The sequence below is a fragment of the Populus euphratica genome, unplaced genomic scaffold (genome assembly GCF_000495115.2).
Source record: "Populus euphratica unplaced genomic scaffold, PopEup_1.0 scaffold1.1, whole genome shotgun sequence".
NCBI lineage: Eukaryota > Viridiplantae > Streptophyta > Magnoliopsida > Malpighiales > Salicaceae > Populus > Populus euphratica.
The window spans coordinates 5,684,535-5,697,255 of record NW_011499845.1 but is presented as its reverse complement, the minus strand read 5'-3'; the positions used below and the strand labels follow the sequence as shown (position 1 = coordinate 5,697,255).

Below are 12,721 nucleotides of genomic sequence, written 5' to 3'. Positions count from 1 at the left end.
TTAAACAACTCATAAAAAATATTAGTGTTTCTCGGGCTCGAGTAGAAATGAAAGGTTTCTGTAATGGTAAAGATGCCACTGGGCCAAATCCAAGTTTTTTTCTAATTTTTCTAGTCACATGCCAGGTAGAAACAAACATGAGTGATGAGATAAGCTTGTCACAAATGAACATCCGTGTCTTCTTTTTCTTCCTTTTTTTTAACGAACTTCGAGCTTCAATCTTGACAATTACATTGTATATTCAAGATATCTCATGCATTTCTTGTCCATATATTCAAAGTAATCTAATAGTTTTCTCCAATACTGAAAATAAAATTTGAATATAAAAAGTCAACGACTGATCAAGGCTCCCCAACCACCAAACAAATCCTTAAAACTCACTACCATATCACCACAAGATTTTACAGTTTAAATTTAACTGAGTTAAGAATCATAACATAACAAATACCTACTTTATGAAATTATCAGATGAGGATATTTTTACATCTAATACTACAGACCAAACCACTGAAGTTTCTAAACACGATTAAAACCCGTCTACGTTTTATAATTGATGTGTTATTTATTATTTAACTTTATAATTTTATAATCATGCTTGTGCTACTAATAGAAAATATAAACACACCGATTGGTTTATGTTCTTGGATTGCTTGCTAATCTCAGTTAATAATTTTTCAGCAATGTTTTAATAGATCAGGGATTTTTTAAATTTTTTCTCCTGCCAAAACATAAACACATTTTTTTTTTGTTCAAGTTCCTAAATGTGAAAATCTTCGTTAATTGGGATTAATCTAAATAAATCTCTTCAACAGATTTCAATTAGGAAAATCTTGCCAATATCTGATCCACCTAAAGGGTACTTTACCTTTTCATCTCAGTAATCTCAAGATTAGAGGACCGTAATTGTAATTTAAAAAAATAAACTAGAAATATACATAAATTATTTATTTAGTTTGTTCTATTCCAAGCTTCGTAAATCCCGCTCACGACCTCTCTGGTTCACATCACCCTGTGATCTTTTCCATTTATTTTTTTCCCATCAGCCAAACAAACTTGAATAAATAAATAAGAACTCACTCTCTAAAATAACTGAAAAAAGAAAGGGAGAAAGAGACCGATATAAAATGCCCGTCTTCTCTATTCGCCTTCTTTGTATTCCACCTCCTCCTTTTTCTGTTCTGATACGCTCCGTTCTCTTCTCCTTGTCTGGAAACAAAGACAAAGTAATCCACAGAATCTACAAATAACTGGAAAACCAAAGAAGAAACCAAAATTTAAAAAGATGAAAATCTAGCAATTTCTTTCAAAAAAAAAGGGAAACAAAAAGGAGAGAAATTAGGAGTTTCTAGATTCTTTTTTAATTAATTGATTTGCTGCTGTAATGGCGACGCCATTTTCTGGTATAGACAGAGGTGGAGCAGGAGGAGTAGCGGTAATGGCAGGTCCATTGAATCCAATCGATCCTTCGGCACCGTCTAAAACTTGCCTGAAAAGTTCGGCTTTGAAATCTCCAATTCTTATCTTCCTTTTCTTCCATAAAGCTATTAGGTCCGAGCTCGATGGCCTCCACAGCGCCGCCATCGCTTTTGCTACTACTGGTGGCGATATTGAGCCGTTACTTGAGCGATATCACTTTTTTCGCTCGATATATAAGCATCACTGCAGTGCTGAGGACGAGGTTGGTTTTACTAATTTCTGTTTCATATTTGCTGGGTTTCAGGTTTTGATTGATTTATTATACTTTATTTGCTCGGTTCAGTTTTCCTCTTTTCAACTTTCAATTTTGCGTAAGATTCTATGGTGTGTTAGTGTCTTGTAATCGATTGAATGGGAGTTTTGGAGTTTTTTTAGGGATACGTAATTGAATCTTCTTTGTATTTTATTTGTCGTTTGAGAGATGATTTCGGGTGATTATGGCTCAATTGTGCTTATTTTTTAGTTGTGGTCATTCGAGTTGATTGTTTTGGATTGGCTGAGAGCCTGAGAGTATAATTTGATTTCTCAATAGAGTGAGTAGATTGTACCAGTTGAAGCTTTGTACTTTGATGCATCGACACGTATGAACGGTATCTTTATAGTTTATATTCTGATGCTAGTGCGGTGGTGATGAATATTTTCTTCTTGCAAAACGAAGTTCTGTGGAATCTGAATCGCCAAGAGCAATAGCAGTTCAATATATGGCCTTGTAGGGATGGCAAAATTACCTGCCCCCGATGGATACCCGATAATATCCAACCCAATGGGGGCAGGTAAGGTATGGGACGCATTTTTACCCTGAAAAACAAATGGGGTTGAGTGTGAGATACATGCCCCCAGCTCCGTAGAGAACCTGGACCTGATTGTAGTATCCATATATATATATATATATATATATATGTATATGGAATAATTAATCTTTTAAAATAATTTTGTTGCTGGATTTATATTTAGATTATTTATATTTAACTATGTATGAGAGTTTTGGTAAAACTCAATGGTTACATGCACTTAATATTATATTTTCATTGCATATTAACCATCAAATATTAATTGTAAATACAAAAAACATAATTTTTTTAATTAATGGGGAATCCCCAGATCAGCTCCTAACCTGATGGGGGGAAAGTTTTCTTCTCCGCCCCGGACCCAATTAACATGGGGCATAGATGGGGAAGTATAACCTGCGCCATTTCCATTTCCATCTCCATGGCCTTGTGATTAAATTTGAGGTGATAGCTTTGATTGTGGGTGTACTGGATGGTTAAGAATCAGCATTCTCTGTTGGGTCTGTTAGTGCCTAAACAGCAGGTTTTAGAGGAGATCAGGTGCAGTGTGCCTCAAATTCATGGTTCAAAGGAGCATACTATCCCACTGGGAAGACATTGTCGGTAGTTACTGCGTGCATGTTCACCTCAATGACGTATAACACTGCTACGGTATGATATGAGAAGCTCACACTGTGTATGTAACATCCATGGTATGTTTATGGCAAGACCCTCTCAATTGTTAGCATGACTGAACTATAAGACAGTGTTTCAATTGTCATTATCCATGGTCTTTTGGTCGATAGATTAATTATAATATGGCAGGATATGGACTCCATATGTCTTAGGGGGTACTTAATGACTGGGGTTTCTTGATTATGGTATGCACTGTTCACTATAATTGCTTCAAATGAAGTCATTTATTGCTTCTCATGTTACTTTGGGTATATGTTTTAATCTCCCTCTCATTTCTTTGCAAGTTATTAGATATTGAATTAGCATTGCATTTATACTCCTGTCCTCCTTTCTTAAGTCATGGAGTATTCCATCTTGTAACTAGCTTTGCTCGATGGTTATTGTTTACCTATAATTTGGTGGTTGAGAGTTATTTGCATCTGTATGAGCTACGGGGCATTTGACACGAAACAAAATGAAGCTGGCTTGAGTTTAGAAGTAACAGATATCATAAATATGTAAAAAGTTTGCTAAATTGAGAAGGCTGAGAAGGCAAGATAATCTGATAATCATTTTTTTGCACAACAGCAATGCAATCTACGTTCCTCAAATTAATTTAGCCATGAAATATCTCTATGATACATGATCTCTGAATTGAGGATTTATTGTGGGATTTATCACTAGTTAATTAAGATATCATTAAGTGCGATGAATGAAAGCGGTATATTTTGGAGAATCTGCTGCATTTTCTTGCAAGAAGTACTGGCTCTGCAGCTTTTAGTAGGTACTGTTTTGTCAAATAACAGTATAAATTTTCTGTGCCACATGGGCCATAGTACAAGCTTTAGAATCCTGTCGCATTTCCTGTTTGTGATACAGTACTAAGTGAAATAGGAATAAGAGATTTGTTGATGTAATTTCTTGCCCCTCTTCTTGCTCCTTAAACTGAACAAAGGTAGAAGGTGCTTTCAGAAACTATTATGGCATGGACTTCCAGATTTCCATAGTCATCTATCAATTGAAATTGAAAAATTAACTTTAGGATCAAATCAATTAGAATTGAAAAGCGGCATTGCTTGCATAGGTTTGTAATATCTGATTTTTTTTTATTTTTTAATAAAAACAGTGTGTCCTGGGACTGTATTGAAACACACAGGGCTGGTATTTGGAATATTGACTTGGGAGATTTTTTTAAATTCATCTGGAGGCCCATCAGGTCTTGTGCTGCAGAACGGTGTACCATCCTTTTCCTTTAATCTCTAGTTCTTAATGTCTCTAAGATTAAATGGCAGGCAGTTTTGTATCATGCCAAGTGTCTTTATCAGCTAAGTTTGGCAGCATCAACTAGTTAAAGCAATCAGCTGTACAAAATAAATAGTGTCTACTTGGATTTTCAAGGTCTGTGCAAGTTATTCTTGAGAGAATCATAAATGAAATTTCATGCTTGAAGATGGATTATTTCTCTGTTATTTAGGTTTAGCTTATACACAAGTAGTTGAGGATTCTGACAGTGTTATTTTGCAACTGTAGGTTATCTTTCCTGCTCTTGATATCCGTGTGAAGAATGTGGCACGGACGTACTCCCTTGAACATGAGGGGGAGAGTGTTATTTTTGATCAATTATTTGAGCTGCTTGATTTAAATATGCAAAGTGAAGAAACCTATCGGAGAGAGTTAGCCTCTCGTACAGGAGCCCTTCAAACATCAATTGATCAGCATATGTCAAAGGAAGAGGAACAGGTAGTCTTTAGTATCAGTTATACAAGGATAGCTTTGCAGTTTCTCATGATAGGTTTAAGGCAATTTAAACTCGATCCTCCTATTTTCTAAGTTGACTGTGAACGAGATGCTCTCTGAGTTGCCAAATCCATGCCATTGAACTTCTCTTACTAACTGGCAATCGTATTTCACAAACAATTCAGTAGGAGTTTGATACACTTGGTCAATAGTAAATTTGAGTTTCACCAACTTTTTGGTGAATGTGGCAGGTCTTTCCCTTGCTTATTGAGAAGTTTTCATTTGAAGAGCAGGCTTTCCTGGTATGGCAGTTTCTGTGCAGCATTCCTGTTAATATGATGACAGAGTTTCTTCCTTGGCTTTCTTCCTCTATATCAACTGATGAACAACAAGATATGCACATGTGCTTGTACAAGATAATCCCAGAAGAGAAACTTCTCCGGCAGGTGAGGATCTTTTTGGCAGTGAATTTGATATCTATATGTTTTTGGATGGACTTAAGGGTAGGAGAAAAGCAAGCTGACTCAAACTTCTGTTAATGAAGGTTATTTTCTCCTGGATGAAAGGGACAAAATTGTCTGATACGTGTAAGAGTTGTGAAGATAATTCTAAAGCCTGTTGTCAAGATTCAGGAGCACCAACTTTAGAGTGTCAAAGCATGAAAAGACATTGTGCATGTGAATCTTCTGGAGTGGGTAAAAGGAAATATATGGAGCTAAATTGTGATGCTATCATTTCCACTGAATTCCATCCAATAAATGAAATTCTGCTCTGGCACAATGCCATTAAAAGAGAGTTGAATGATATAACTGAGGCAGCTAGGAGCATACAGCTTTCGGGAGATTTTTCTAATCTGTCTTCATTCAACAAGAGGCTGCAATTCATTGCAGAAGTTTGCATCTTTCACAGGTGCAGTTTTTCCGTGATTTCATATTTATGTCCTTATTATAACACTGTTGAAGGATGGACTTTATTTCACTAGTTGTGCATTGAATGTAACTTTCTTTGCGCCTAAAGATAACCATTTGGCGTTAGTAGTCCATCATAGCATGGTCCACTGAATAAATTGTGGCATCCTACCTCTTATCAGTCCTTTGAATCCACATTTTCCCTTTTGTTTTAAAAACCCTTCGCCTCAATAAAGAACAATAAATTCTCTTCAAATTGTTCATCTTTAAAGGCACTCAAACTTCACTGGATCCTTCCTTTCCCTTTCACTGCCTTTACAGGAACCAAAGAAAAGTGTAATAGAAAGAGAACATGAATATTAGTTATTTGTTATTGGCAAACTAGAAAGAGATCATGAATAGTAGTTTTGTGTTATTGGCAAACTAGAAAGAGATCATGAATAGTAGTTTTGTGTTATTGGCAAACTTATGAACATCCAATTTATTTGAAATGCTTGTTCTCTATGACTGCAGTATTGCTGAGGACAAGGTTATATTCCCTGCTGTAGATGCAGAGCTTTCCTTTGCCCATGAGCATGCAGAAGAAGAAATTCAGTTTGACAAGCTTAGGTGCCTGATAGAAAGCATTCAAAGTGCTGGAGCCCACACATCTCTTACTCATTTCTATACAAAGTTGTGCTCCCAAGCTGATCAAATCATGGACAGCATACAGAAACACTTCCAAAATGAGGAAGTTCAGGTAAGCATGTTGTTGCATCACTGTGTGGATATTGTCTTACCTATGGAAGATGCATGTTCATTTTTTAGTTTCTGCTATTCTTAACTGGAAAAAAAAAAAAAAGAAATAAAAGAAAGGTAGAGCTAAAACGTCACCTGCATATTAATTGGGATTTAAAATCAACAATCGTACACATCTTGGCTGTTACTGGCTTGGGGAGCTGTCTGACAGGTATATTGCATTGGCAGGTTCTTCCACTTGCTCGAAAGCACTTTAGTGCCAAAAGACAGCGTGAACTTCTTTATCAAAGCTTGTGTGTGATGCCCTTGAAATTGATTGAATGTGTCTTACCATGGTTGGTAGGGTCACTTAGTGAAGAGGAAGCAAGGTCTTTTCTTCAAAATATGAACATGGCAGGTTCAGTGTCAATTCACAACTTCTCCTTTTTATTAATACTAATTATACCTTATTGACATTTTATTGAGGGTTGTCCACTGTGTTATTCATCTTATTAGTGCTTTATACCTGTCAATTACTAACTTGCTGTGAGATTTCTTGCAGCTCCAGCATCAGATTCTGCATTGGTTACACTTTTTTCTGGTTGGGCATGTAAGGGTCGTTCTAAAAATGTTTGTTTGTCTTCAAGTGCCACTGGTTTTTGTCCTGTGAGAATCTTGGCTGGGACCGAGGAAGTTACCAAGCAGCGGTTCTGCCCATGCAACTCTAGGTCATCTGTTGGTGATGAGCCTTCCTTGGTGCAAGCAGATGGAGCTGATGACTCTAGAAGGCCAGGCAAATGTGAAAACCTGGTAGTTCAGGAAGACAGCAATGCTTGTCCCTCTACAGAGCCTGTTGATACCCCAAAATCATCTTGTAGTAATAATTCTTGTTGTGTCCCTGGGTTAGGAGTAAATACCAACAATCTGGGAATTAGTTCTCTTGCTGTGGCCAAATCTCTACGCTCATGTTTTAGCCCTTCTGCTCCTTCCCTTAACTCCAGCCTTTTCAACTGGGAAATGGACACAAGCCCCACCAATATTGGTTGCTCATCACGGCCTATTGATAACATATTCCAATTTCATAAAGCCATCCGCAAAGACCTGGAGTATTTAGATGTTGAATCTGGAAAACTAAATGATTGCAATGAAACTTTGCTAAGGCAGTTTACTGGTAGATTTCGTTTGTTGTGGGGTTTGTATAGAGCTCATAGTAATGCAGAGGATGAAATAGTATTCCCTGCATTAGAATCTAAAGAGACACTTCATAATGTTAGCCATTCTTACACTCTAGACCACAAGCAGGAGGAGAAGTTATTTGAAGATATCTCCTCTGCACTTTCAGAGCTTACTCAGCTTCATGAATACATGAAGAATACAAATCATGCTGATGATTTAATTGGAAAGTGTGCTGATTCGTCTGATTGTAATGATACTGTTAGACAGTATAATGAGCTTGCAACAAAGCTTCAGGGGATGTGCAAATCCATTAGAGTAACTCTGGATCAACATGTTTTCCGGGAAGAACTTGAGTTGTGGCCATTATTTGACAGGCATTTTTCCGTAGAGGAGCAGGACAAAATTGTTGGTCAAATAATTGGAACCACTGGTGCAGAGGTGCTTCAATCGATGTTGCCATGGGTAACATCTGCTCTCACCCAGGAGGAGCAGAACAGGATGATGGACACGTGGAAGCAGGCAACCAAAAATACAATGTTTAGCGAGTGGCTTAATGAATGGTGGGAAGGAACTTCTGCTGCAACACCACTTAAAACGGCATCAGAGAGTTGTGTTTCACTAGGTTTCTTGACTCATTTATTCGTTCTATCAATATACCTTTTTTTTCACTGTTGAATATGGCATGGTTTGTGTGAAGAAAGCTGCTAACTTGGGACATTCTGCAATGTTGTTTCTTGAAGGTGGCATTTTATTTTTTATTCTGGCTGGTATTATAACATTTTAAGTGTTGCTGTATTTATTTTCTGTTTAGGTAACGATCTCCATGCAAGTCTGGATCAAAGCGATCATACATTTAAGCCCGGGTGGAAAGATATTTTTCGGATGAATCAAAATGAGCTTGAAGCTGAGATTAGGAAAGTTTCTCGAGATTCAACTCTTGATCCAAGAAGAAAAGCTTATCTTATTCAAAATCTTATGACCAGGTTTGTGTACACTGTGCAAACTCCCTGCAGTTTTCTGGATTACCATACTTCAACTTGCTCTGATCAACATATTTGATTGATTTTGTTAGCCGCTGGATAGCTTCTCAGCAGAAGTCACCTCAATCAAGAACCAGTGACCATTCAAATGGCGGAGACTTACTTGGATGTTCTCCTTCATTTCGAGATCCAGATAAACAAGTATTTGGGTGTGAGCATTACAAAAGAAATTGTAAATTACGTGCTACTTGCTGTGGCAAGTTATTTGCATGTAGGTTCTGCCATGATAAAGTCAGTGACCATTCAATGGATAGGTAATTTAGTGTTATTTGTGCATACTTGGTTTTGATTGGACTTTCTATGGACTTTATGGTATTTTAACCTTTTACTTTCAGGAAGGCTACATCTGAAATGATGTGTATGCGCTGCCTCAGAATTCAGCCTGTTGGACCAGTTTGCACCTCTGTTTCCTGTGGTGGGTTCTCAATGGCAAAGTACTATTGCAGTGTCTGCAAATTTTTTGATGATGAAAGGTATTCAGACTCCCTTTCACCTTAGGTTTATTGATGCTAGAAAACATAAAAGAAAATAGTGGTTTCCGGTTTTAATCTAACTAGGCCATAGATTTTCTGGATTTCAATTAGAAATGTGATGTGCATCTTCTATCATGAATTTATTCACTTGTTCTTCCAAAATTTATAGCATGCAGTTTCTCTTGTTCGGCAATTCAACTTTTTCAATGATTATGATGGGAGGGTGCGTATGAAGTCAGCTAACATGTCTGGAAGCATATACCAAAAAGAAAAAGTTTGCGTGTTGCCCTCTCGTTCATTTTAATTACAGAATAACAAATACTGACTACAATGATAACCGACTGGAAATGACCTATTTGCCTTTTCATTTATTTTTTAAGCCATAGTGAGAGGGGTGAAGGTCTAATCTGTTTAGCATAGCAGTTCTATCCTTTCATTTATTTCTTAAGCTGTGGTGAGAGAGGTGAAGGTCTAATCTGTTTAGTAAAGCAGTTCAATTCTTTCAACTCTACCATGGTCTTTAAATTTATAAGAGTAACTGCTGCTGCACCTATCCCTGGCACTAGATTTCCAGCAACTCACTGAATTTATTTCAGGGCTGTTTATCATTGTCCTTTCTGCAATTTATGCCGTGTGGGAACTGGTCTTGGTGTCGACTTCTTTCATTGCATGAAATGCAATTGTTGCCTGGCAATGAAACTAGCTGACCACAAGTGTCGAGAGAAAGGTCTGGAAACAAATTGTCCCATCTGCTGTGATGACATGTTCACTTCAAGTGCAAGTGTCAAAGCTCTTCCCTGCGGTCATTTCATGCATTCAACTTGTTTTCAGGTCTGTTTTTTTACTTTGTTTTGTCATAAGATTATCGTTGTTCCTTTTTGTTTCAATTTTTGCCTGTTGCAGTGATAATACATATATATCATGAGGATAGTATGAACCATTTTTTGTTTGCCTGGTACTTGATTCTATTTGCACTTTTCATTGTGGCAGGCATACACTTGTAGTCACTACATCTGCCCAATTTGTAGCAAATCTCTGGGAGACATGTCGGTAAGATGTAACCATTTTTTTTAATTAACAAGTAAAATCTATTCTGTTGATCATAAAAATTTATGATTAATTACAAGTATTGTCGACTGTCTCATTTCTGGTACTTGCTAACCTGGCTACTTATCTTCTCCAGTTATTAAAACTAAATGGTTGGTGTGATCTTTTCTGAACCTTTTTAAAATTCGAATGGACATTCAGTAAATTATTGAAAAGATCCACGATACCAAATAAAAGGAAAAAAAGAAAAGAAAGGGAGCCATGACAATTTATATGTTCATAAAGACATCCTTTTTACTGTGTTAATGACAGTCTTATAAACTTTGGTTTCTTTCTCGTATATTTAAACAGTCTTGTGAAACTTGAATTTGTTTGACTGGGTTAACGTTATGCTTTACTGTATAATGAGGGGGGTTTGCGGTTCTTAGCCTGTTCATCATGTACATTTTATTGTTTGTGATCCTTATTTGGTGCTAGATGTGCAGTCAGTTATTTTGACTGGATAGTACTTTAAAGTATAGAATGGTGGCATGCTTGTTACTTGGACTCTTCGCTTGCAATTTCTTTTTATTAAACAGAATCTCAAAATCAAATCCTTTTATTCCATGTACCAAAAGATTTGTGGAGAGAAACACTTCCCACAGAAGATGCTTGGTGATTCTTGTGATCTTCAACTAGCAGGCTGCTACGAATTAGACATTGCATGCAGGGATCCTTTCAGTTTCCCTCGTTTTTCTTGTCAATCAAGCCAGAGGAAATGAATAAATTACAAAATTATTTCGTGATTAGACATGAAAAACACTTGAATTCCCCTAGTGGTTCCAGGAGATGAATGTAAATGAAATAATATTTTTTCATAAGCTCCTTTGCAACCTGTATCTGTATTAAGTATTCCATTGAAATGTAAATGAAAACTTATTTTGTAGTGGGGTATGTTTGTTCATGTCCATATTATGTACCGAGGCTGAAATAGTGATGAGGTGTATTGGACACTTACGAAGGCACTCTCTTTGTTCAGGTTTACTTTGGTATGCTTGATGCACTATTGGCTTCTGAGGAGCTTCCAGAAGATTACCGGGATCGCTGTCAGGTAATTATCCCAAGTTTCCTTTGACATCCTTTGTCATTTAAGCAATACTAAGATAGTTTTTTTTTTTTTTTGTTCTGTTTTTTTAATGCAGGATATATTGTGCAATGACTGTGACAAGAAGGGCACGGCACCTTTTCATTGGCTATACCACAAGTGTAGGTTGTGTGGGTCATACAATACCAGGGTAATTAAGGTTGATTCAACAGATTCAAACTGCACAGCTTTGAACCAGTGAGGGCATATGGCCTCGCATTGCATGTATAGGCATGTATCCGTGCACCCAACAGTTACACATGGCTTTGTAAATGATATGCCATTACAATACTCATTTCAATTTTACCGTTTTTTCCTCGGCTGTATTCTTTTCAGCTATTTGAGGGCGTCCATGTTATGCTGCATAGCTTTTGTTTCTTATACCACCGATCATTTGCTTGCTGGGTAGAAAATACTTCTGAAGACGAGTGCAGGAAATTTGAAAATTTTTGTTCTGGTTGTTGAGATTAGCCAAGTTACCTTTTGAAATATTACGGTCCTCGATTTTATAAGCAGTGCTCTGAGCTTTTGTTTCTCCTACCACGATCATTGTCTTGCCGGGTAGAAAAATACTTGTGAAGAAGTGTATAGGAAAAATGAAGATTTTTTGTTTTGGTTTACATGCTGTTTTCTGACTTGGTCGCTAGGAAATCTTGGGAAAGCATATCAGCTCCCTGAGATTTTCTTGAGAAATCCCTTGGGAATGCTTCACATAAGCTGGATGTTTAAACGTTTTAGCTATGGGATGTCGGCGTTGGAGACAGTTGGATGGAAGAAGTGCATTCAACCATATCACAAGCACTCAAGTGGAGCATACTCTCTGGCTTGCATCTGCTAAAATGCAATTCAGGGGAATCTGACACGGCCAACGCGTAACTGCGACAAGTTAATGCAACGGTAATACCTGCCTTACACCTGAAGAATTAGACACAGCCAATTCTTAACTGTCTTCCGTCAAAATAATGATGCTGATTTATCGTGATCCTGACTAGGTCCTGGCGCAATGAAATACATCACTCCGTCTTTCATCCAGCGGTGGGATTTTCCTGACAGATGCAATTATATTTTGCAGGAGAGAACGCTTGGAACTTCTAATTTCATTTTCTAGTTTTTGCTAGGAGTGACAAGTTACTCGACAGATTTGGTAATTACAAGGACACAGAAGCTGTTGGTTCTTGGCCAGTCGCAATCTGAAGGATCCTATTCTTTTAATTTTTTTAATAGCAGTGGTTAAGGTTAAGAATATTAACCAAGTTAAATAGCTTATTTATGAAAATGGCATGGCTAGTTGAGAGGCGCAGGTCTTTCATGCACAATTGTTTTTAAATATGCACAGATGCGCAATTAGTTACATGTTGTGCATTTTTCCTATAATATGCAAATTTGTGCATGTATCTTGTGAAAGCACTGCCATAATCGTATTCTTTGATATTTTTGCAAAGAAAAGAAAGCTCAAATCTGGGTTCATCTTTAAACAATATATTGTTATTACAACATTTTTATTTTTTTTTGTAGGAGAACTATAACAAAATTAATTAATAACACAATATGTGTGCAATATGCACCTGTATAAACAAAGGAG

At 37.0% G+C, this 12,721-nt stretch overlaps 1 protein-coding gene across 3 annotated transcripts; it reads left to right on the top strand.

The window, feature by feature from the left end:
• Positions 1–1,102: 1,102 nt before the first annotated feature.
• LOC105124168 (uncharacterized) lies at positions 1,103–11,757 on the top strand. Of its 3 annotated transcripts, none has more exons than XM_011024065.1 (14): positions 1,103–1,678; positions 4,449–4,658; positions 4,907–5,101; positions 5,200–5,564; positions 6,077–6,302; positions 6,530–6,698; positions 6,843–8,078; positions 8,268–8,439; positions 8,529–8,750; positions 8,832–8,969; positions 9,566–9,800; positions 9,960–10,019; positions 11,035–11,106; positions 11,198–11,757. In XM_011024065.1, the coding sequence occupies exons 1-14, from the start codon at positions 1,382–1,384 to the stop codon at positions 11,339–11,341; spliced, it is 3,741 nt and encodes a 1,246-aa protein (XP_011022367.1). In that variant the 5' UTR covers positions 1,103–1,381; the 3' UTR covers positions 11,342–11,757. The 3 variants fall into 3 exon arrangements, with proteins under 3 accessions (XP_011022367.1, XP_011022376.1, XP_011022384.1); XM_011024074.1 differs by lacking the exon at positions 1,103–1,678 and adding an exon at positions 2,403–2,915; XM_011024082.1 differs by lacking the exon at positions 1,103–1,678 and adding an exon at positions 2,403–2,956.
• The last annotated feature ends 964 nt before the right edge of the window (positions 11,758–12,721 follow it).